We start from the raw sequence: 25,254 nt of genomic DNA, 5'->3' as shown, positions 1-25,254 counted from the left end.
TGTCATAGCAAGTCTTTTTTATGACAGCTGATGGAAGGATTGCTGATTTTTTGTTGATGCTGTTGTCTTGTTCCTCTGTGGCTGTGAAGAGAAGGATTAAATGGACTGAGGTTTGTTTTTGGTTTTCCCCTGAGGGTCCTCAGACTCCTCTCTCTCTGCTTTTCCCCTCCCTGCTGCCTTTCCTTCAAGGAATATGGCCAGATTCATTATTTAGCTGTGCTCTTTTTGACAGCTGGGTCGGAGGGAGAATAGGGCTTTGGTGTGTGAGTGTGTGTGTGTGTGTGTGTGTGTGTGTGTGTGTGTGTGTGTGTGTTTGCACGTGGGTATGGAACAGCAGGCTGGAACTGAGGCCTGACAGAAGACAGGAGGCCTGTCGGTGATGCCTGCAGGAGCTGACAGCTGATCACACTGTCAGTCAAGGGAGCTGTCCACGCTGGAGGCTAACAAACTCAACACCGTCAACCTTCTCTTTGGCGTTCAGACTGTTCTTCCTGTCAGTCCTTCCACAGTCCTCCTTTCTCCCCCCTTTTTTCTTTCTGAATGATCCACCGTTTCTCGGTATCCTCCAAAACATTGATCTTTTTCCCATCAAAGACAAATGCATCCAACTTCCCCTCTCATCGAACCATCAGCCCGTTTGTGCATTTGGACCCAAAAGAACTGTGTTTTTCCAGGTTAATAGGGTTAAAAAAAACAATATATCACCATACATCACATTAAGAATCTAAACCTTTTTTTTATAACAAGTTTTCAAAAATGTTATGTTATAATTGTTATGTTATATGCTAATTATACAGTATCTAAATAAATATGCACTAATTTGCAAACATTTCCAGAACTGAAATTACATTGGATAAAACCAGATTTGTAATTTTTTTGACCATTCCCATATGCAAATGTATTATATGTTGAGTATATATGAAGGGATACATATATATGAAGGGATATACATAGTTCTTACATGAAATTCTAGATGGCACAGGCTGGTGGTTCTAAATGGAACTGATAATATTCACAGCGTTAAACAACTTGGCACAAGCTGATTGGTTCATGTTAAATTTGCAAGTTCCTGTACATGCTTGCAGCAGCAGCAATAATCTATAACAACAGCAATAACCAACAGCAGCAGCATTTCAAATCTATTCCACCAAGACCCAATACATTAACACTGTCATATCCATTACCATGCTAAAATCTTTCTAGAGCAATCCGTAAATCAGAAAATACTGTAAACTGCCCAAAAAAACAAACAAGCAACATTTTTAGGAATACAATTTTGTATAAAATTAGGCAAAGTATATATATGAACAAACCTCTCTATAACAATCCCCCTCTATAAGAAAATACATAGGTTTATGAGATTTCTTGCTCGATGTGTGAGAAAAAATTATTTCAAGAAAACAGCTAATGTATTTAAAGATATGTATTGTAAGTGAAATCTTAAGATGAAGAAGAGATAAAGTAAAATAATGAATTTGGAGTTTTACATTCCACTTGCCTAGTGTCTTACCTTAAAATGTCATCAGTCCAATGCCAATAGAGGCATTTTATTCATAAATTTCAGGCAGACCTCAAAAACTGATATGGTAATTAGGAAAATCAGCCATTCATAATGCACAAAAAAATGTCTTTTTGGGTTAAAATAAAGCAGCAATTGAAGAAAAACCTGTTGTTCAAAGTCAATTGTCTTCTTTATCCGCCGTTCAGCTCCACTCCTAATGAGAGTTTGGCCTGTGATTGCCTAGTGACGCTTCCATAGAGACTCAATGCTCTTTGTGGTGACAATGGGGCTTCAATTCACCCATGAGACAAACTGACTGGACAAGTCATTCATCGATGCAAATGCCAGCCAAGACGTGGTCATATGCATCTGTTTCCCTCTGTGAGCCCACCACTTGTCCATGATGGACAGCCAGCGGCACGTATTCTTTGGAGCCAAGCCTGCGTGGCGCCTTCTATCCACCAGAGAGGCCAGCAGGACAGGTCATGGGGGAATGTGGCCATTTACGATGAAATAAATGTCACAATCGCCACATTCTCAGTCAATTCTAACAGACAAATGTATTATTCAGAACATCAAAACAATGTCTTTCTTCCAGTCTACAAAGGATTGGTGCTTCTCAATGCCTTTTTCATGAGAAAAAGAGTGAGCAACAGAGTGAGAGGAAAGGTGAAAAATTATTGTGAAATTAGAAGTGACCAAACATTATTCTAATCCTTTGTATGTATTGTGTTATATTATAAATACACACACACATATATAATTGTATATTTGGCTACAGAGTAATTTCCAGCTGAATGTGGTGAATAACAATAAATTATAAGTGCCATTTTTTCAGTTCTTAGTCTGTGTATAATATATGTAAAGGCATGATTATTAATAATTCGTTTTTTTGTTGTTTGTGTTTTGTTTTGTGCTTAACACAAAATTTTGACATCATCTTTTACAAGTCGCTTTGCAGCATCTGCTTAATGGATAAATGTAAACATACGCAATCACTATTTTTTGGTAATATAGCCTAATTTTGACAAGCCAAATTAATCAAATCAATATACTTTAGATTCAACTCAGTCAGAACTCATTAGGGTTTCCTTAACTTTTTACAATAGCCTAATCATTATTCACATGCCACACTAAATGATTTTATGTCAGACCATAGTATAATAATAAGATAATTGATAGAACCACACGAGAGCATTTATAGCATTACAAAAAAAGCTAATTGCAAAACTCACATTAACTTGTTTTTTTTTCTTTAATAATAACTTTCAGTAATGAACATAAATAAAAATGGAATCATTTAACCAATATTAATAATCGCTTGATTATCCAAACATGCTGCATATACAGTTTTAGCTGAACATTTTCGGTCTATATTTATTTTTTATTTTTTCATTCTTTTAATTTGAATCTTTTTAATTTCCTCTGCAACTAACAAGTTTATAATATCTGTCTTTCTCTAAGACGGAATTAAAAATGACAAAAATAAATAAATAATAAAATTGCTACTAGCTATGTCTAAACGCTATGGCATTTATATTAAGCAAAATTATTCTTTAGCATATTTTTAAATAAGCCTATTTTGTCTGTACATATTAAAATTGTGCCTAAGCTATCTAACATTTGTGACCCTGGACCACAAAACTAGCCTCAAGTGATATGGATATATTCGTAGCAATAGCCAAAAAAAAGGGGTCAAAATTCAGATATATAAATATATTTTCCTACCGATAACATATCCAAACTTAATTTTTGATTAGTATGCATTACTAAGGACTTCATTTGGACAACTTTAAAGGTGATTTTCTCATTATTTAGATTTTTTTGCACCCTCAGAATCCAGATTTTCAAATAGCTAGTTGCATCTCGGCCAGATATTGTCCAATCCTAACAAACCATAGGCCTACATCATTGGAAAGCTTATTTAATATAAGTTGACCCTTATTACTGGTTTTGTGTTCCAGGGTCAAATTTCTCGGTAATAAATGACGTTCTTTAAAAAAAAGGTAAAACATATGAATTATTAAAATCATAAAGAGTTATTTTTGTGTTTTGGAAAGAGTTTGTTTCGTTAATTTAATAACGCGGGATGACGTATGTTAGCACTCCACTTCCCACAATGCATTGTGCAGGGTGAAGCGGATGTTTATATTCCGCATGAAGAGTGAAGAATGAGCGAGCAATGACAGCAGCAGTTAGAGATGGATCGAGAACACAGAACACACTCAGCACAACACTCCAACACACCATCGCATCCGTAAGTTTTCATTGTTTTTAAGTCCGTCAGCGCGGTGTGGCATGACAGCCTGCGTTCTTATATAACTTATGCGATTCATAACCCAGCCTAATGAACTTGTAGCTCAGCTCGCTAACAGTTCCTCTTCTCTTGTTACCTTTTTAACGTTTCGATCACATAGGATGCCACATATGGCTAAAATCAATCGATTTGGTGGTGATATACGTAGCTATTAGCCATCAGCAACTGCTTTCAGTCTCACATTAAAGGGATAGTTCACCCGAAAATTCAAATTTTGTGTTTATTAGAAGGAAGTGTGGTTTGTACAAATATATATATATATATATATATATATATATATATATATATATATATATATATATATATATATATATATATATATGCGTGTGTATGTGTGTTTTAAATATAGGTTTTTGAGTGAACTATTTATTTTAACTTGCTGTATTTGGTACTTTGCCATGCAATTGAATGGATTTCACTGTTTTATTTATTTATTTATTCATTAATCATTATTTGGACAGTAGTAGTAGTATTTGACAGCATGATGTCTGCATCTAAAACCACTAGAATATGTTGTGGAAGTAACAGAAATAGATATTAACTAAAGAGAGAAAAAAATAATAATATGAATCTCTCTCAAAAGGGGACCTTCCTTGACAGGAAGTTTGCTTTTAGACTTTATGGTTTATGTCAGTAATTACATTGTTCAGGGAAGTTATGCAATACAGTTTATGATATATATATGTAACATATTAGATGATGGAGCTTGCCTGGTTATTTGGATTCGATGAATATTCTTGGCAACAAGCAAATTAAACTGTAAGAAAAGAGAACCAACTGTCTTCAGAAATGTTTTGATGACATTTTTATCTGATAAAGTAGCGTTCATGAATTGAGCTGATTTGGGAAACCGCTATGTTTTATCATTCTATTAGCGCCTCCTGCTGGCAGAAAATGAAGTTGCATTTTCAATAAGCCTGTCTCCTGCAATATTTCCAATATTTTCTTAGTTTTTTGAACAGTAAGATTTTTTTAAAGGTATTTATTTTATTTTTTTTAAGAATTCTCTTCTACTCACCAAGGCTGCATCTATTTGATCCTTCGATTTATTTATTTATTTATTTATTTTGATGAATAGAAAGATCAAGTATGCTTAAAATTGGTGATGATAAAGGCATTTATAATGTTACAAAATATTTATATTTCAGATAAATAGTGTTCATATTGATATCGAAATTATATCGTATCAACTGAAATTAAGATATATATCATGATATAAATTTGTCCTATGTGAAAACAAGTCAATCAACATAACATGCACAGAAAAACACGTACAAATGGATGTGCAGGTGTTAGTTTTCTATTAGTGTTCTCTTCTACAGTTTTTAATATTTTGAATTAGCTTTTATTTTTTTATTTTTTGCATTAATCTTAATTTAAGTTTTAGTAATTTTGTAATGTGCTTTTGACTTTTTTTTTATTATTGTTATTATTTTTATTTATTTTTGTATGTTTGTTTAATATTATTTTCAGTTAGCAATGTTTGTGCTTCAGATTAATCAAACTTACTTATTTACCAAGGCAACATTTGTAATTTTCATTTAGTTTAGGTTTAATATATATATATATTAAATTCAATTTATTTTGTTTTGTTTTAATCAACATAAAAACTGTTTTAGTAGTTTTAGTTATAAAATTATAACCTTGCTCTCAATGCATTTATCTGTATTTGTTTTTCTGAGAGTTTACTTTTAATTAACCCAACCTTTTTAAATATTTAAAACACAGAAGATGTGTATATTGTTCATAAATTAATTATTATATAAATTGTCTTGAGTGCTTTATGAATAATATACAGAAATTAATTTAACTTGTATTTCATGAATGAATCCCCAAAAATGATATTTTATTTTATATACATCCTTTATATTTCAGGGTTCTCACAACATTTTGTGTGTGTGTGTGTGTGTCTCTATAACCCACAGGTCATGCATGCTGCTTGGCCTATAGCCTGCACTGTTTAGAGCCTATCGCGCTACAGCGCAGGGAAGAGAAAGGGCTGTGCTTCCTGACACAAACCCTGTCCTGCTGCTCCATGTTTCCTATGCTAACCCTTCTGAGCATGTTTTACTATATCTGTCTACGGCGGCGCTCCAGGAGCGGGACACGGAGCGAGGCGTTGGGCAGCCGGCGGGCAGTGGAGATGGGCCAGCGTTCGGCAATGCCTGTCACCGTTGAGGTCGAACAGTATGGCAAAGAGGTTCTGGACTTCAGTTCTCACTACGGCAGTGAGAACAGCATGTCCTATACCATGTGGAATCTGGCAGGAGTGCCTAACGTCTATCCCAGCTCAGGAGACTTCACCCAGACGGCTGTGTTCCGCATTTACGGAAGCTGGTGGGAGCAGTGCACCAGCTCCACACCACGATTCCGTCGTATGCCACCCAGTTTCCACAGCCAGGACTACCTGGAACTGGCTTTCGAGGAGCCCGTCTATCCCACAGCTGTGGAGGTGCTGGAGACCTACCACCCTGGGGCCATTGTCAAGATCCTAGCTTGCTCGCTCAACCCTTTCTCCCAGAACCCTCCAGCTGAAGTGAGGTAAAATTTGAGGTGTGAGCTAATGTTCTGTTTGTAATCAAAAGGTTGTAGGTTCTAATCCCACAAAATGTGATCCATGGCATTTATCTCCAGGTTGCCCTGCCAGTTTCTTTAAGATGGAGAATTCCTCTCTCATATCTTTATTTTTATTATTAGGCTATGTAGTCCATTTATTAGTTATTAGAGGCTTAAAAATGTACAGTATCCTAAATGAACAGTCCCAATACAATAAAGCTTATCCAGATATATTTCACTTATTCAGTGTTAATGTTTTTTTTTTTCTTATTTTAATAAAACATTATTAATTCACTGACTATAAAATGTTATTCTTTAACTAAGCAATTTAACAACTAATATTACTAAAATATTATAATATATATATATTAATTGTGCTTAATCACATCCCAAAAATGTTTTTGTTTAAATAATATGTGTGTACTGTGTATATGTATATATAAAGGCACACACATAAAATATTTACTTGTATTTACGTGTATATATTTATATTCATATAAATTATATCATATATAAATATATTTAATATATAAACGTAATATATTTTTCTTAAATATATACATACACTTGTGTGTATTTTTATGTATACATCATAAATACTACACACACATATTATGTAAACAAAAATATTTTTTGGAAGTTATTACTTGTAATTTGACAGCACTAATATACATATTTTTAATACATATAATGTGTGTGTTTTATTTAGCTAATAAAACATAAAATTGACTATAGTTTAAATAAATTATTTTACTGAGCAGTTTAAACCAAATTCATAGTCCTGGCCAGTTACATACTTTTTCAGCATATTTTTAATTGTTATCATGAACTGCACCAAAATGCAACCCAATTTCAGGTTTCAAGATGTATTACAATATTTTGTAAAGAATCATGATTGAATAACAATATCACAGATACTTCAGAGCTGGATGCCATTGTTTTGAGGATTGTCATGTTCTTTTTTGCAGGTGGGAGGTTCTTTGGGCCGGCAAGCCCAACAAAGCTCTGACCACTCAAGCTCGCCAGTTCTCCCCCAGCATCAAGCAGATCAATTTTGCCACCAACCTGCTGCGTCTGGAAGTGAACTGCTCTCTTTTGGAATACTACACAGAGCTGGATGCTGTGATCCTGCGAGGCGTTCGGGAAAGACCCATTCTGGCCCTCTATAAGATCCCTGTCATCGACATCAGTGATCTGAGTGACAGTGAAGAAGAGATCAGCGATGCAGGAGGCCTCTGCTGCAGGTCGGGTGGAGAACACAGGCACAATCTGGGAAACGGTTACTTTGATAGGCTCCCTTATGAGGTTAGCGATGGAGACTCTCACTGTAATTACTAATGATGCCTGTGAGTTTTGGAATGTAGTTTGTGTCATCAGTGTGTTTAATAAACAGTGTGTATGCCAAGTAACAGAGATTGTTTTCAAGAACTGTTGATAACAACACATGTTGGACCACAGAGTGTTGAAATCTTCTACGTACCAGACACATATTGAAAAGAAATAGTTGAGATGTAGTCTAGTTCCTCAAGCACTGACTTGTGTGGTTGCAGTAGGTCATTTTCAGATAATTAGAGACCATTTTATCATAATTGAAAAATACCTTTCCCATTCGTAATCCCTTATTACCTCCACACAGCTCAGATCTCCTGTCCAAACCACTGCCAACCTCAGTCTCGTTACAGCAAAAGTGAAACATAATCTGGCCATTATCTGCTAACTGATATCCAGCATCACACTCATGCTATTGTTTGCTTTTTCCAACAGTGCACATAGTAAAAACATAATCAGTTCCTCCACAAACTGTCTTGAGAGTAATTTTAGTATCTCTGTCTTTGCAAGAAACTATTTTGATGCACAAGAAGAACATTTGGCACGCTGTGTTTTGGTGTGAAAGTCACTGTTTGTTTGTGTCACTGTAGCTAATCCAACTGATCGTGAGTCACCTGCCGGTTCCGGATCTGTGCCGATTGGCTCAGAGCTGCAAGCTTTTTCATAAACACTGCTGTGACCCGTTGCAGTACATTCAGCTCAGCCTGCAGCCATACTGGGCCCAGCTCACAGACGCCTCTCTGATCCACCTGCAGAGCCGCTGCACCCTCCTGCAGAGACTAAACATGTCCTGGACAGGCAACCGTGGAGCCGTGACGGCCGCTGGTTTCTGCAGGTAATGGCAAGAGTCTCTGATCCAGATATTTAAAATATTTCATCTACCAAATGGATAGTAATAGTCGCTCCATCTCTGTCTTTTTTCCTCGAGCTTTATGAAGGCCTGTGGGGTGAGTCTGGTGTGTTTGGAGCTGTCGTGCTGTCATTTCCTGACTGAAGTGTGTTTAGAAGTGATCGCCCAGACGTGTCCGTGCCTCCAGGAGCTCAATTTGGCTTCCTGTGACCGTCTGCAACCTCAGGCCTTCAATCACATCGCCAAACTTGCTAATCTACGAAGGCTCGTGCTGTACCGCACCAAAGTTGAGGTTAGAGCAAGAATAAAAACCATCTGGGGTGCACTTCATTATACAAAGCTATTAATTTGATTTGAATTTGCATATTTTCTAACTTTAATTTTTTAAGTGGTTTTTACAATTTTCTGCATGCACTGTATCAAGCTCCTAGATCATTTCATTTTCAAAACTGTTTTGTGGAGTTTTTGTGTACTTGGTTTTTTGCAAAGACGTTTCATCAACTAAACAACCTGAATATCAAACAATCGTAGAGTCCATTGAACATCCTGTATTGTACTTCTGTCCCTCACAGCCTCGTTTTCATTCCCATCAAAAATTAAATATGGTACTACCCTGACATTGGTCAATAAGCAGCTCAACAGAAAGCAATAGTAGAAAGGCAAGTCAGCAAATCATCTTGGCTTAAAATTTGCTAACAAGACTACTTATTTTTTAACAAATTTTTGCCACACTGGTTAAAAAAAACTTTTTAATTTACATTAAAGGAATATTTCACCCAAAAATGTTGGAAAGCAGTGGGGGGCCGATAGCCGATATAATTTATATATATATATATATATATATATATATATATATATATATATATATATATATATATATATATATATATATATATATAATTATTATTATTTATTTTTTTTGAGAATATTTAAGAAATTTGCAATTATTTGTCAATGGATTAAAAAAATAAATGTGTAAAATAAACATACTTTAGATGACAAAGTATTTTTCACAAATAAATATTTAATAGAAATATAATTAAAAAGGAAGCAAACACTGTAAACAACAGGGCACTTAGTATTCTGGAAAGTTTGTGTGCATTGGGAATCATATTTTTCAAATAAAGCCAGAGTAACCCTCATTTTACATACAGCACACAGTGAAAATTACATGAATATGACAGTGGGCGAATGCATAAAGTGCAGAATAATTTGAAATCACGAGTTAAAGTTTAAAGCATTCAATTCACATGGACCAACCGTCACACAGAGAACACTTCATGCTGGACACACACGACTAAGTTTGAGAATAAGGTTTGTGAAATTAGATGTTCAGTAGTCATTCAAAGATTTGTTTAAATTATATAAATTAATATTTGCTTAATGCTGACGGCAAAAGAGAAAGTATTATAATGTTTGCCTTTCTATTATGAATAATATAAAAACAATTGTAATAATACTTTCTATATACATTAATTCCTTTCCTGTTTAACTGTTCTGTCTGATTATTAGATGGACTTCTATCCGTGTTAGACAGAACTGTTAACAACAACAGTAAACAAGACGGAGAATGTCTCAGCGCCATCAAAATAAAAGTCCCACCCTCGAACACATCGGCCAAGCAGGAAAACTTATTGGCTGATGTTTGAAAAAAAGCCAAATATCGGCGGATATATATACGTTGGCGATATATCGGTCGACCACTAGAAACTTCTGTCATTTATTATATTAATTACCAATAAATTCTTTGTTTATCTTGAGACACATTCTAATAATGACATTGTTAATGACATGTTGATGCCTGATGAAGATCTTACAATTGAAACGTTGCTATTAAAGTATTTATTTTTAATGTTTTGCAAGTTGATAGTGTGCAGGATTTTCTTGTTTTCTCATATTTTGACTATATCAGTCTTTTTTTCCTATGCACCTATCTATGACCTAGAGGTGTGCGATGCTAATTGATCAATATTGACATTGTTAAAACAGCCCCTGACATCAGTGGTTCAACCGTAATTTTATGAAGCTATGAGAATACTTTTTGCCCACAAAGAAACTGAAAGAATGAATTCTTTAACAATTTCTTCTCTTCAGTATCGATCTTTGATGCATGTTCACAGCAGAACTACAACATATGCATGTGGTGCTGCTGAAGTAGGAGCTGCCGTTCTGACAGAACACTGATGCGCTGCGCCTTGTTTGCAAAGAGAGGAATGTACACATGCATCGTGGTCTTAAAAATTCTACGAATTTAAATGGAAGACAAAAAATTATTTGATAAAGTCATTATTTTAGCTTTCTTTGCACACAGAAAGTATTCTTGTAGCTTCATGAAATTACGTTTGAACCACTGATGTCACCACTGATGAACTATTTTAACAATGTCCTTACTACCTTTCTGGGCCTTAAATGTGTCAGTTCCGTTGCTGAATATGCAGGTTCAGAAAGCTCTCGGATTTCATTAAAACAATCTTAATTTGTGTTCCGAAAATTAATGTCATAATGTCATATGGGTTTGGAACTGCATGAAGGGTAAGTTATTAGTGACAGAAGTTTCATATTTGGGTGAACTATCCCTTTTTTTTTTTAACAGTGTGGTAAAATGTCGCAAAAGTTTCTTTGTCTAGTTAGAAAGTTTTAGCAGCTAAAAGTTAGTCAGCCAAATGATTTGCTTTCCACAGTACAGCACACAAGAAAACAGAAACCCTTCTCAGTTCCATACAGATTAGATGAGCATTGTGGTTTTTGTACCTCTTTGTACACTTCATTACTTGTGTAATATCTGGATTGTGCGATGTTCACTGTATTTCCTGCATCCCGTCTTTGTGACTGTATTCATGATTAAAACAAAAGATTTGGATGGGGTAATGAAGGTTTTTTAACATCAAAGCTGAAATTGCTAATTACTGATCCATGAAATGTTGTGTTCCCCCAAAAGTTGCATCACCTTTGTTTATTGTTTATACTACATCATTAAAAAGAAAAGTTATCTTGGGAGTTGAAGAAGAAAACATGCTTATGCCAAGCTATTTTAAGCTGTTATAGTTACCTGTCCTTCTAATTCTATAACATCAGGCCGTGTAAGTCTGGCATACTTTAAATCGGTTCTACATGCTGGTACTGGCCCAAGTGTGCCACTTATCTAGAGTCGTCCCGTCCCTCTGTGTGCGGTTGACTGTGAATCAGCATTTGGAGTTGTATTGGTGCCTCTTCCAACAGGTATAATGTTTCTGTAGTGATGGCGACTGCACATAAACATACACATGAACACAAAGGCAGCAGACTGTCTGTAGCAAACCCACCTTTCTGTCACCATCACCTAATGGTGTAAATAACTATGGAAATATACACAAAACGAACTGCATCTCCGATGTGAGCGTCCACCATGTGCGCCAGACCGTGAGGTCAATAATAGTTTTATTGTAATACATCTATTTAGAAGAATATTGAATAGCAGTGTTAAATATGTTGTCAACTTTGATTTGTGATATCAAATGTTCGTCTCATTTTGACTCCACTGGCATCTGAATAGAATATTGTTATTCTCTCATTAGTGTTATGTGTTAATCATCACTGTTTTTTCCTCTTTTTTTTTTTTTCTTTACACATGCAGCAATCCGCCATATTGAGCATCCTCACATTCTGCCCAGAGCTCAAACACCTCAACCTGGGAAGCTGCGTCATGGTGAGTCCACTGGTCAGTTTGTGGCTAAATCCCAGTTCACAGATTATAATGGGATTTATTAAAAACAGTGGCCGGCATAAAAAAGGCTTTAGAAAGTAATGTTTAGTATTATGAGAATAAGTTCTATTTTTTAAAGAGTGGGTGCGACTATGTTTAACTTCGTTAAATGTGCATGGCTTCCTGTGTTAGTCATTTCAGACTGTTATGCTGCTTTATATTGTGAAATATTGTGAAATACACATCATATTTAGTCAAGTTTTTGTTATTCTAGATTTTTTTTCCTGTAACGGTTTACGTCTTGCAGAAAAATAGCTTGTATCTGCTGTAAAAAAAAATAAGGTGTATTTTCTCCATGTATTCTCAGTATTTTATTACTTTAACTTCATAATTTGACTTTACACTTGTCATTTGACTGAATTTTCTAAATATTATTGGTAACACTTTAGTATAGTGACCAATTCTCTCTGTAGTTGTTTATTAGCATTCGTACCATTATTTTATTGGCTGTTTATTAGAACGTATAAAGCACCTATTTTGCATGACCATATTCTATATCCCTAATACTACCCAATCCCTAAACTTAACATCTACCTTACTAACTATTAATAAGCAGCAAAGTAGGAGTTTATTGAGGGTAAAGTTATTGTTTTTTTTTAATCTTTTAAATTTTTTTATCTATTTAAATGTATTGGTTGTTGCAAAAGATTTTCTGGGCATCATGCATGTTTATTGGGATATTATTGCCCATAACCCCTGATAGACAAGATTAGTTGCATCAGAGTGCAATTTTATGATGTTATACACTCTGAAAAATAAAGGTTCCAAAAGAGCGTTTTTGCAACATGCCCTAAAAGAACCATTTTCTTAAAAGTATCTTTTTTTAGTATATAGAACATAAAATAAATAATAATAATTCAATAAATCCCATTCCATTTTCTTCTTATTTATTTATTTATTTTTTTCATTCCAAAGTGGCCTAATTAATTAGAATTTGCCCTACTTTTTGTATTTGGGATGTATATGCAAATCGTTTTGTACCTTTTTAGCTACAGGAATATTGTCTGGTGTGGTTGTTTGTCTTCATAACCTCATAGAATGGCTCAGAGACAGTCAGTTATCAATAAGTGCTTCACTGTAGCTTCATGGTGATTTCATCACAGATTGAGGACTATGATGTGGTGGCAAGCATGTTGAGCGCACGCTGCCGTTCTCTGCGCTCCCTCGACCTGTGGCGCTGCAGGAACCTAAGCGAGCGCGGTCTGGCAGAGCTGGTTTCGGGCTGCAGGCTCCTGGAAGAGCTGGACCTGGGTTGGTGCTCCACGCTTCAGAGCAGCTCCGGTTGCTTCCAGCACTTGGCCCGCAGTTTGCCCCGCCTACGCAAGCTCTTCATCACCGCCAACCGCACCGTGTGCGACTCTGACCTGGAGGAGCTGGCCGCTAACTGCAGCGCTCTGGAGCACCTTGATATACTGGGTGAGTTTTTACTTCAAATTCAAACCGGTATTTCATTCTTCTGTGAAAGATTTTTTTTGGGGGGGAAATATTTCAGTGATTTTGCCTGCAGACGGAAAGCTAAAAACAAAACAACAATTCTTGAATATACATGATCATTTAGAAGTTTGGGGTTGATTTATTTATTTATTTTAGTTGTCTTATGCTCACCAAGGCTGGATTTGTTTGATAAAAATACAGCAAAACAGGAAATTTGTGAAATAATATTACAATTTGAAATAGATTTTTTCTATTTTAATGTATTTTAAAATGTCATTTATTCCTGTGATGAATTTCCAGCAGCCATTACTCAAGTCTTCAGTGTCACATGGTCCTTCAGAAATCATTCTAATATGCTGATTTGGTGCTCAAGAAACATTTCTTGTTTTTAGAAATGTTGAAAACCGTTGCGCTGCTTAATATTTTTCTGGCATTTGTTTGGAATAAAAATATTTGTAACATTAAACTATCTCTTTTAATCAATTTAATGTATCGTTGCAGAATTCTTTATAAAAAAAATAATAATAAAAATTAGGGGAACTCTCTTCGTTGCTGTTTTTCAGGCACACGGATGGTGAGCCCTGCCTCTCTGCGGAAGTTACTGAAGTCTTGTCCTCAGCTGAAGCTGTTGGACGTGTCCTTCTGCTCGCAGGTCGACTCTCGCTTCGTCCAGGAGCTCAGTGGCCTTTTCCCAAATGTGTCCATCAAGAAGAGTTTCACTCAGTAAAACTCGGTGGGTCCTGAGCAGGAGCAGCTTTACGGGACGGTCTTTAAGACCGCAGGGAAAAGGGTGGCACATGGTGCTGTGAACTTACTGCCTTGAACTGCACAGAGCTGTGAACTGCCGGTTCAAAGATGTTATAGATGTTTCACTCATTCTCAGCTTGAATGGTCTCACTAAGTATTGAATCTCACACATTTCATCAGACCTCAGTTTTTGATCTTAATCTCAGGGTTTTATTTTTGTCTTCAGAGACAGGCGTTTGCAGTATGCTGTACTTCAGCCGAATGGTTTTGTTTTAAACGTACTAATTCAAGTGTTTCAGTACAAATGTTTTATTTGCTTTGTTAAATGTTGTCAAATCAATGTTAAATATTGTGAAACAGTGTACTATGATTATTTATTGATTGATTATAAATTCAGGGCCACATTGACTTGAATTGTGGGCACAGAAATCTTTTGTCGCAATACCTTGTTTGTGTGAAAATTTTGCCCATATCTCCCTATCAATCCTGTTATGCACATGTATGTACACAATAGGGCAAATACCAAAATATAAGCTTTTTTTCTCTATTGCAAAACTTGAAGTTTCTTTTTACACAGGTGCATGCTAACCAGTAGATGACATATCCTTGTGCCTTAGTTTTAAAGAGAGAAGTACTCTGTTTGTGTGCTGGTCATCTATATTGTGCTATGCTAAATTTTTATTTGCCAAAATCACCCTAAACCAAAGAGTTTATCTTTTTTATTAATACACTTTCATTTTGAAAAAGACAGATGGCAATGTACTGTATTTTCTTTAAATGTGTACAATTATTTAATTTAAATGAAGGATTAAGAATAATTGTTTATTGCTTTTGGTAAAAGTTTTTTAAGTGCCATGCATGTTTAAAAAAAAAAAAAAAAAAGGTTTTCAATTTGACTTACCTGTGCTTTACTAGCAGTATAATAAGCACACCCTGTAAACAAACTCTACAGTTACTTCAAAGCACTCCTAACACTAAATAGACTGTCTTTATGTTCAGTTGTACAGTAGCTACAGTGAATGTCTTGTCATTTTGGATATTGTATTAAATTTGTGCTGTTTGGAAGCAGGAGGCTTTTAGCATCATGCCAGATCTGAGAGTGACAGTCGAGGTCTTGGTTCAATAAAGTGAGGCTTAATATTTTGTGTGTTCGACTTTTTTTGTGATTTTAAGTTTATAATAGAATTTATATTATTATTAGTGCTAAATCATACAGATTCTGTTTGGCATGTAGTTGATCTATATTAGTGAGATTCAATAATTTGGTCAAGCTGAAAGTCAAAAACTTCCCTGGTCTTAATCCCTCTGAGCTTAACGGTGTATTAATAATGCATCTGGCAGTGACAGTCTCATCGGACTAACAGTGATGTAATGAATTGCTTATGTCTACTTTAATGATGGACCGAGGAGCTCTAATGTGCCCTGAGGACCTGGAGGGATGCAGTTAATTAGATGAAACGATTTCTTGATTTCTATACAACTATTGCTAGTCGGTACACGCAGAAAACTGTCATTACATCCCTGTAAATAGATCAACAGTACAAAGCATAATAACACTGTCTGCCTCTGCTTAAGGACCCTGTAATTTAGAAGTGGCTCTGCACACCTGTTAGGATGGTTTCAGCATCGATATGCGTTTGACCTTTTCTCTGTTTCATATAACTTTTGTAACAGAATCTAGTTTTACAAAAGAAAGCCTAAAAATGTACCATCATTTTGCAGTTAGTTTCAACCATGCAAATATTGTTTTCCAGAACATGAACATCGTAAAAACAAAATTAATTTGCTAATATAAAAAAGGTTACCCATCATAAATTTTGATGCATTTTTTTTAAGCCTAATGAAATTTTAAATGGGTTTTATTAAAATGCAACATACTACAGGTTGTGCTCTACAGGTCTGTATTTATATAGTCCTTAAATAATTATATAAACAAGATCATTAAAATGCAATATACAGGCTAGTTATTAACTGATTTGGAATAAACATTCTTTAGAAACAAGAGCCTTCATACACAAGCTTAATTTAACTTGAAATATTAAAAAAAAAGGGGGGGGGGGGGTTGCAGTTGAAAGTGAAGCTAGTGGACATTTAAAATATTATTTTCAAAATACAACGGCCAATGTTCGTGTCTCAGCAAAACAGTTCAGAAAGAAAGTAAAAGTAGGAATTATCAAACGCTTTTCGTATTTACAGCTATTGAATGATTTAAGGGGAACTCAGGAGCAACTGTGATTCATTTATGACCCATGGTGTGTAACACAAACTGAGCAAATTAACCTGGCAGCATGTTTAAATCAGAGAGCACTGAATAAAACCCCGGAATGCTGAGCAACAAATCGCCATGTGCTGCTGGTGTTGTTACGTTTAATCAATGTTGCTTTGGGTGTCCTGGAATAAAACCTCACTAGATGGCACTAGAGGATTAGGATGATCGTTTATTATAGTCAATTATTGTCCTAAAATATCTCGTTTTTCCAATATGGAGAAAATTGCATCACTTTGAAACTTTTTAAACTAGTAGGCCTAGCTGTAATTTATGTCTGATTTGTTAAAGCACTGGGATTTGCATGAGTGACTATTCCAAACCTTCCAAGCAAGCAAGCACCACGAAAAACATGAGAGCAACTCCAAAAATTCAATTCAGCTCACTGTTAGTAATCATGACGAAATTATGAAAGCTGTTACTAAGACGTAATGATTCACGTTATGAGTAAATTTTATTTTATGGTTTATTGTTAAATATTTCAAACTGATTGAATGCAAACAAGAATAGCAAAAATAAAAACACGCGAAATAAATGAATGACATAATAGAAGGCCTATATTGAGGCCCAAGTTTTGATGCCACAAACTAAGCGACACCCTAAATCTCAGTGCTTCATCTGTATCTGGTTCTTGGCGAAATCTACGAAATTTAAATCACACTTGGCCGTACATTTTTAAACTGCCCTACCCACAAAAACACTCGCGCCTGTGTTAAACGCAAAAAAGATACAGGAGAGCTTCAGCAACATATCTCAGTGACAGTGCTCAGGGTATAGCTATAGGCAGTTTTTATTTTTCTATCTCAGGAAAATAAACAAAACTTATCGGTTTGCATATGTTGTGGCTTACAAATTCCACGCTTTCAGTTTCTTTTGAGATTGCGCTGACATATCAAACCATTTAAACATGTTGTTCAGTTTTGTTAATTCTTTCACCTTAAAAAAATTAGTTTGAAAACGTGGCCGAGACGCCAATAAATATAAGCTTCATCCGCATTTTTTTTTTTTTTTTTTTACATCCGACGACATAAAATGTCAGGTTTGATTCTTCGATTTAGAAAAAAAAATCAAATAAATAAAAATATAAAAAAATACATAGGCTACTACAAAATCCGACTTCTATCACAACCTCGCATTTTATTATACCCACAAAATCATCCAGTTCAACGTTTGATGGTGTCTTTCTGACAGAGTAAATAAAACAACAAATAAATAGCTCCACAGTATTTGTAGAATTACATGACAGTTTGATCAATCAATCTATGTAAATATGTCTTTTGAAAAACAAAAAAGTAGAACGATAATAACAGACGTCCCTAGAATTTCTGTGGAATAGATTTACACCAAAATGTGAATTAAAATATAAGCAAAATAATACAATAAGAAAATAATAATAATAATAATTTCTGATTGTTGTATTGTATTTACACATAGTGACGTATAGCAAGCCCCTGGGAGAAATCTTCCCATTTTTTTCCAATCTTCCAGTGTTTACATTTTCAGTAGCCTTAAACACCACTGCATTATGTCCCTATAAATGCGAACCGGAACCAACACAATGAAGAACTATAAAGCACAAAAAAAAACAAAAAAAATAACTTAGAACAGACACAGTTAAATCCAAAGTCCAAGTATACTTTTACAGTATAGATCTGATGTTGGGTAAACGTGGAGAATAATTAATAATAATAATAATAGTGCCCGTGTTACAAATTGATATGCTTGATAAATTAAAGAAATATAAAATACACAAAAACGCTTTGTCAAATGAAATAATTAAGATTCGTTTGACTTCAAATTAAAATATTGCAGGTCACATCACTTGCTTTTCCCATTCTCCACGATACTGTGTAAATAATCTCCATTTCAAAATAATTAAAAAAGACATTCAAATGTTTGAGATATATAATATTGAATTCGTTGGGTAGAAAATAGTGCTAACATTGTTGGAGTCTGAACATTGTTTACTATACATAAACATATAGTAAAGTCAGCTCATAATTGATATATATAAAAAAGCAGCTGAATGTGGGTTAAAAAGCAACTCCGCAAGAGATAGCAAGCAATATTCGGCTAAATGACTATAAATATAAAGGCAAACTGTACCAAGACTCGAATGTTAAAGAAATAAAACCAAAATAAAATAAACAAAAAGCTCTAAAATCTTTTCCAAATTCAAAATAATACGAAAAAGTGCTCAAGTGAGAGAATAGCTATGTCCTTTAAAAATTATACAATATTTACAGCACTGTGTGGAGACCTGTGAAACAATTCTATTTTATGGTAATATGACTAGATCTAAGGAAATGACAGATTTCTGTCACTAACCCTTCGGTGACCTGTCTGCAGCTCGATGCTGGAAGTTTCCTTTTATTTCTTTTCAATTTAGAGCCATCCGTATTGATAAAACAGAAAGAGACCAGAATCAATTGTGTGCGACTAATTTCTTGGCGCCAAGACTACAACATCTGTTTAGTGTGACCTTGCACCTCACTGTCTCCATGATATGAGAATTGGAAGTACATAACCATGCAGTATGTATAATAATAATAAAATGTTTATTATTATTATACATACAGGCCTTTTGATCCCAAGAAAATTGTTGAATACTGTGGATGGATGCATGTCACACTGATGTTGTTGTTTTTTTCAATCTAATCGATGTTCACCCTCAGTCGCCCACAACAAAAGTAAAATCGGCGTGTATTTGTCGAATGCTGCAGCACTAGTCACTTTTCAGGCTAATTCCGCAAAAGAAATGCAGTGAGTGCGTCTAGATGTAAACAACTGGCTATGGGATACCCATGCTCGCGTTTGAGGGACATTTCGCTCGTCTCAAAGTGTTTGATAAATAGTAGGGTTACACCTTAAAACTGCGTCTTTTCACAGTGCTGGGTATTCACAGAACAACCGTTCTCTTTGCTCGCGCGGGGAACGCACGGTCCCCTCTGTGGCAGCAGTACGAATTTTGAGTAACATTGAAGACGGATATAATCTGCTCTCCCGCCTCAGTAGTCTAAACCGCAGCTGCTTTCACATTGGATAGCTCCAACGTGAACATAATCATAAATGAAGACTGAGGCAGTCAGTATGATAAGATGTGTCCATGTTTTTGTCTTGTTTTTGTCTTTTCTCACTGAACTGGCGTCTGAACGCCGTGATGCGGCGGCGTGTCTCCGTATACGTCCTCGGTACCCGGCAGAGGTCCGCCGGGAGGAGTCATCCGTTTCTCTTTCTGTCTTCTGTTACAAAACCAAACCCTCACTACCTCTTTTTCCAACTGCAGACTGTCCGCCAGCGAAGTAATTTCCGACGCGGCTGGCTTTGGGCACTTAAGGAAATGGCTCTCCAAAGCCCCTTTTACGCTTACCTCGATGGAAGTCCTCTTTTTCCGTTTCCTCCCCTGCGCAGCTATCTTGTCCAAGCTCGTGGGGCTGCCAGATGTGGAGTCTGCCTCCTCCAACCACTTGTTCAACAAAGGCTTGAGCTTGCACATGTTTTTGAAGCTGAGCTGCAGGGCCTCAAACCTGCAAATTGTGGTCTGCGAAAACACATTTCCATAGAGCGTTCCCAAAGCTAGTCCGACGTCCGCCTGCGTGAAGCCCAGCTTGATCCTCCGCTGCTTGAACTGTTTGGCGAACTGCTCCAAGTCGTCCGAGGTCGGCGTGTCCTCGTCCGAGTGGTCGTGGTGGCTCTGGAGCGGCTGGTGCTGGTGCTGGGACGGTGGATGGCCGTGGTCGCTGAGGTGTGGGCTGTGGTGGTCCTCGTGCGCGTCGCGCATGCTGTGGTGGTGGATGCCCTGGCCGCTGCCCGGGATGAGACCGTTCACGCCGAAGCCGGGCTGCGAGTAAATAAGGCTCTGTCCGTTCGACGTGGCCATGCTGGGTATGTGAGCCACCGTCGTCGTTCTCCATGCCCTTGAATCGTGATGGTTCCCGTGCGTCTGATGTACCAGATGGGGTGGCCGCGTCTGATGCTGTAGATTGCTGGAATTGTGCATCTCGTCCCGGGGGCTCTGCACCGCTGGCTTGATGTCCTGCTCGCCGAGGGGACTGGACGACCACGGACCTCCTTCTCCGTGTGACAAGGCTGTTATCCACTGGTGCGCGTGGCTGAGCGGGTGACTGTTGCTCTGCAGCGAGTAGTCACTCTGCAACAGGGTTTGCGCGTCCCTGTAAGCCGTGGCTTGCTGCATGCTTCCAGGCTCCGAGTGTACAATAGATGGGCTGGAGGTGAGGATATTGTAATGACTGGATGCTGTAGTCGCCATGACTCTCGGAGCCGAACTGATCGCTCCTATTAAAAGAACCTTGCATTTGACAGTTACTCTTTTGCCACAGGCGTCTCCCAGGCTCTTTGCCAAGTGGACGCAGCGGCGCGCACCTGAGCTCCGCCCACCGACGACGCTAATTGGGTGGAAAGGGATGATGGACGCGTTTTTTTGGAGGCAGCCTTCAGTTCATTGGATGCTCGAGAGTCTTAACAAACACTGCCTCCTTGCCTCAAAAGAACTCCGTGTCCTACAGCACCTCTGAAATGTGAGGGACCGACGGGCCACCAAGATCGGAGCGAAGAACATCAAAGGTTATGCTTTTTATAACTTGGAGATAATTCATTTCAAATTTGACTGTTATGGAACTTGGGATTGTGTGTGTTTGTATGTATGTGTCTTGTTCAATAGAATTTATGCAATAAATGAAAACTATTTTATGTGATGTCATCTCATATTTATTGATTACAGGTTCGGGGTTTCATTTGTCAAATAAGGTAGTAAACTATAATCTTTCTAGCGTGATGTTTGCTTGGGCAGTCAACCTTGGATACGACTTTACTGATAATTTTCACATTAAAGAAAAACGTTTTGCAGACCACTTTAAAAAGTATTAACTAATTTGTTTAAAATGTCATTTGTATCATTCAGGTGTTTGATTTCGAAGAACTACAAAAAAAAGGAGTAAAAGAAAACAGGTCTTTAACGATTAGCCAAGTTTGCTGGCCATCACATTGCAATAACTTTGATGAGTCAAATAAGAAACATGACATGTTACGTTAGGTATGTTGTCATTTTTCTCATTCAGAAACAAAGAGCAGAAAATATGTTGCTTATATATAGAGGTTATATATAAAAAATATATATAGCCTAGGCCTACATCTCTGTAAATAATAAAAATAACAGCCGACGTAAAAGTGTATAGGAAGCTACTAAAAACTAAGTAAAAGCTTCAGTTAATAAATAGGTAAGAATAAATCATTAAAAAAACAGCCTACCATTTTATGATTGAAAGAAATCAAAAAACTCTCCTAATATGAACATTTTAGATTGAAACATTCACCTTAACTGATCCTTGAAAAAAAAAAAAAAAAAAAAAAAAAAAGAGTAATGCCGATTTGGTTCCAAGAGAAGTTATAATTCGCACAGACAGAAGCACGTGTTGCGCAGTGACTTTCTGAAACATTCAATTTAATCGGCATTAAATGAAATGTATGTTTATTTTACTTTATCTTATCTCATTTCATAACAAATATAATAAAAAAATAAAACTATTACTCCAAATATCTAACTGGCATTTTACACATCTATTTACACTTGTCTTTTAATCAACATCTGCCTATTAAAGATGTTAAAATGATATATTTTTCCTCTGGGTTGCACGGTGTTCAAGTCAAAGGAATATTTCAGAGGGAAACAGTGGGCCGTTTGGGACCGCAGGTGTCTAAAGCTGACCAGCTGGCTTCTCTGTGAGCCTCTGTAAAGAAAAGCACACGACATTGTCCGAGGAGGGGGACATTTTTTCAGCAACTCTGCTGGTTGCTATAGAGAGCAGTAAATTAAACAACGCCTCATACGTCACCAGTATCGCCTCCTCTGGAAGGCCCTACGTAAATCAGAATGGGTAGCTACTGGACAAAAGACAAAAAGAAACAAAGAAAGACACACACAGAGAGAGAGAGAGAGAGATCAGCTGATTTTAAGGAACTGTTTAAAAGCAGTAAATAAAGTGTAATTTGCACAACTAATGAACTTTGAAGCAGGGCGTACAGCAACGTCCAATTATTCGTCCCTGAACAATAGCCTACCTAATAAACAAGGCAGAAAAACCAGTAAAGTCCATAGGCCTTCAATAGCATTCAATACATTTACCTAAAACTAATTCAAACTCAGGACGTTTATATCACTGGAAAAAAAATAATTAAAAATATTCTAGCTGTTATAGAAAGGGTTTATGAAATGTAAAAGTGTTATTTTTTGTGATTATTATGGGCATACAAACGTTAATTTAGTTTGAAATGGTTAAATTGATTTGTTTCCAAGTGGGACGGGCCTATACGTCTTCTGAAGTGCTTGTAGGATACAGTGTGGTCTGTATGTCTACTTAGTTTTACGATTCGAATAAATAAATAAATAAATAAAAGATCCTAAAAACAATCCAGAGGCATCCAGTAATCAGTTTAACCAGGAAAAGCAGGTAAGAGACGCATATAAAATAATTGTGGGGTTAAAGGGTGTTGCAAAAACGAAAACAACAACAACTTTAAAGACAGGTTTTTGAAATTCATCCGCGTAATAATGAACATCATTGTTGCGTAACAGTGAAATCACCCAAATCAAAAGAACATTTATGGCAATTAAGGTTGTAATTCAGTGAATTACCACAACGACACAGAAGCTTAAATAGTCGTGTTGGGAGAAAACCAAAGCACATTACTTTAATGGTATAATATGCAAACTATGGATCGTTCAATTACATGGCTTAACAACGCATAAATGATGCGAGTCTTGTTATTTGGACTGTGGAGTCTATGGCAATTCATTTGGAAGGGCCAGCGCGCTCTCAAATACAGTGAAATCTATTTCAGAGCTCCGGGAGACGCTGCCAAACTACATTTAAGGGAATAAAAATTAATGACAGAGAATCTGAGCGTTAAATTAACAGTAATTATATGACCCGCATGCTGTAAAGATTCCATTTTTTATGGTCTAATTAGGTAACTGTCTCCCCACTGCCTACATCAACATATTTCCCTCAGTGGATTTTCACACAAGATCCCGGTCATGTTCAAATACTGATTGAAAATAATTAATTACATTTTACAAAGACATGCTTTAAATCACACAATAATCAAACTCTTCTCATAGTTTACGCTAATCAATGACGGTCTGATCACCTGACATGCAAATAGAGGCAATATATATATATATATATATATATATATATATATATATATATATATATATATATATATATATATATATATATATATATATATACGGTCTATTGGCCTATAGGCCTATTGTATCAAGTGGTCTTAGTGCAAACACGTTGTTTCATGCAGATATATAGATGTTTAAATAATGTTTTCAGAAGTAGGCTAGAAATCAAATTACATTGCAAGTTTATCTGAGCGTGCACTTTTACTGTTTCCAAACAGACGCCAATGAATTACTGCTAAACCAGGTAACCATATAGCGGCACGGCAGTCACGTGCTTGCTGAGCGATAAGCCCGCTAGTAATGCATCATAAATCATTATTCATATTACAAATTAAAACTTCAGTGTTTACCAATTTGTTTAAATTATATATTAGAAATATATATTAAATCCTGCTTGTAATTTCCAGTATTTCAGAAAAATGCGAATTAGCTATTAATTATAAAAAGGGAACCAAACAGTGCGCGTGTGTTGAATTGTTTAGGAACTGTGAATGTGGACCATCTCTGTCAGTGGGGGTATCCTTACACAGCTCTTGTTGAACAGGTCTTGCACCGAGAATCTAGTAATTCCATGCAATTAATCCACACAAAGACATCGTTAAATCTGTCCCTCAATACAATTGGCTACTGATTGTTTGCATCTATTGTGGGGGGCGCAAGAGACCACCCCTGTGAGGCAAAGTGGAGACCTGTTATGCGATCCATCCACGCAACAAAAGTGACTCGAACATCTTCAGAGACTCTGAATCATTCCACTTGAACAAGATCAGTAGGAAAAATGTGGGATTCTTTTCCCCACAGAAGGAGGAAGGATCAAATGGCACAGCCTACGAGATGAAGAAAAATCATCTACTGTGCTTTATTTACTTACTCCAGAATAAATAACACTGCCAAATAACAGACCGACTGCCTGCATTAATTTGAATCAAGCATCTAAACCTTTAATCGCTTCAACATGTTTTCCAATGAACAACAGGTTGTGGACAAAACCAAATGTTAAGAATTGCTAAATATCCTGCTTGCAATATCTCATTACATTTTTTACACCTTTGGAGACTGATTAAAAACAAAAACAACAACAACAACTGATTTTATTATTGTTTTGCTAATTAAAATATTATTTATAATTTAATTAACATAAATGAGCAGCACTTAATATGCACTCATGACACATTTAAAGATGTCAGTCTTCCAAAAAAGATATTTTATTTTAGTTATTACCTGTCATGTGAGCCACCATTTTTAAATCACATAAGCAGCCATGCTAATCGCCAAATAAAAACAATAGCAACACATAAG

The 25,254-nt window shown here is 36.2% G+C and overlaps 2 protein-coding genes across 2 annotated transcripts; one reads left to right on the top strand and one right to left on the bottom strand.

Moving 5' to 3' along the window:
- Nucleotides 1–3,610: 3,610 nt before the first annotated feature.
- On the top strand, nt 3,611–15,616 carry LOC127975262 (F-box/LRR-repeat protein 4). Its single transcript, XM_052579174.1, has 8 exons — nt 3,611–3,758; nt 5,744–6,359; nt 7,343–7,679; nt 8,294–8,538; nt 8,632–8,845; nt 12,167–12,238; nt 13,399–13,711; nt 14,293–15,616. The coding sequence occupies exons 2-8, from the start codon at nt 5,854–5,856 to the stop codon at nt 14,454–14,456; spliced, it is 1,851 nt and encodes a 616-aa protein (XP_052435134.1). The 5' UTR covers nt 3,611–3,758; nt 5,744–5,853; the 3' UTR covers nt 14,457–15,616.
- Nucleotides 15,617–17,853: 2,237 nt separating this feature from the next.
- LOC127974493 (POU domain, class 3, transcription factor 2-like) lies at nt 17,854–21,254 on the bottom strand. The gene has a single exon (XM_052577827.1). The coding sequence runs from the start codon at nt 21,010–21,012 to the stop codon at nt 19,876–19,878; it is 1,137 nt and encodes a 378-aa protein (XP_052433787.1). The 5' UTR covers nt 21,013–21,254; the 3' UTR covers nt 17,854–19,875.
- Between the last annotated feature and the right edge of the window lie 4,000 nt (nt 21,255–25,254).

This window comes from Carassius gibelio, chromosome B16 (genome assembly GCF_023724105.1).
Source record: "Carassius gibelio isolate Cgi1373 ecotype wild population from Czech Republic chromosome B16, carGib1.2-hapl.c, whole genome shotgun sequence".
Lineage (NCBI taxonomy): Eukaryota > Metazoa > Chordata > Actinopteri > Cypriniformes > Cyprinidae > Carassius > Carassius gibelio.
Note: the sequence above shows the minus strand (reverse complement) of the source record. Positions and strands in the feature narration are given on the sequence as shown.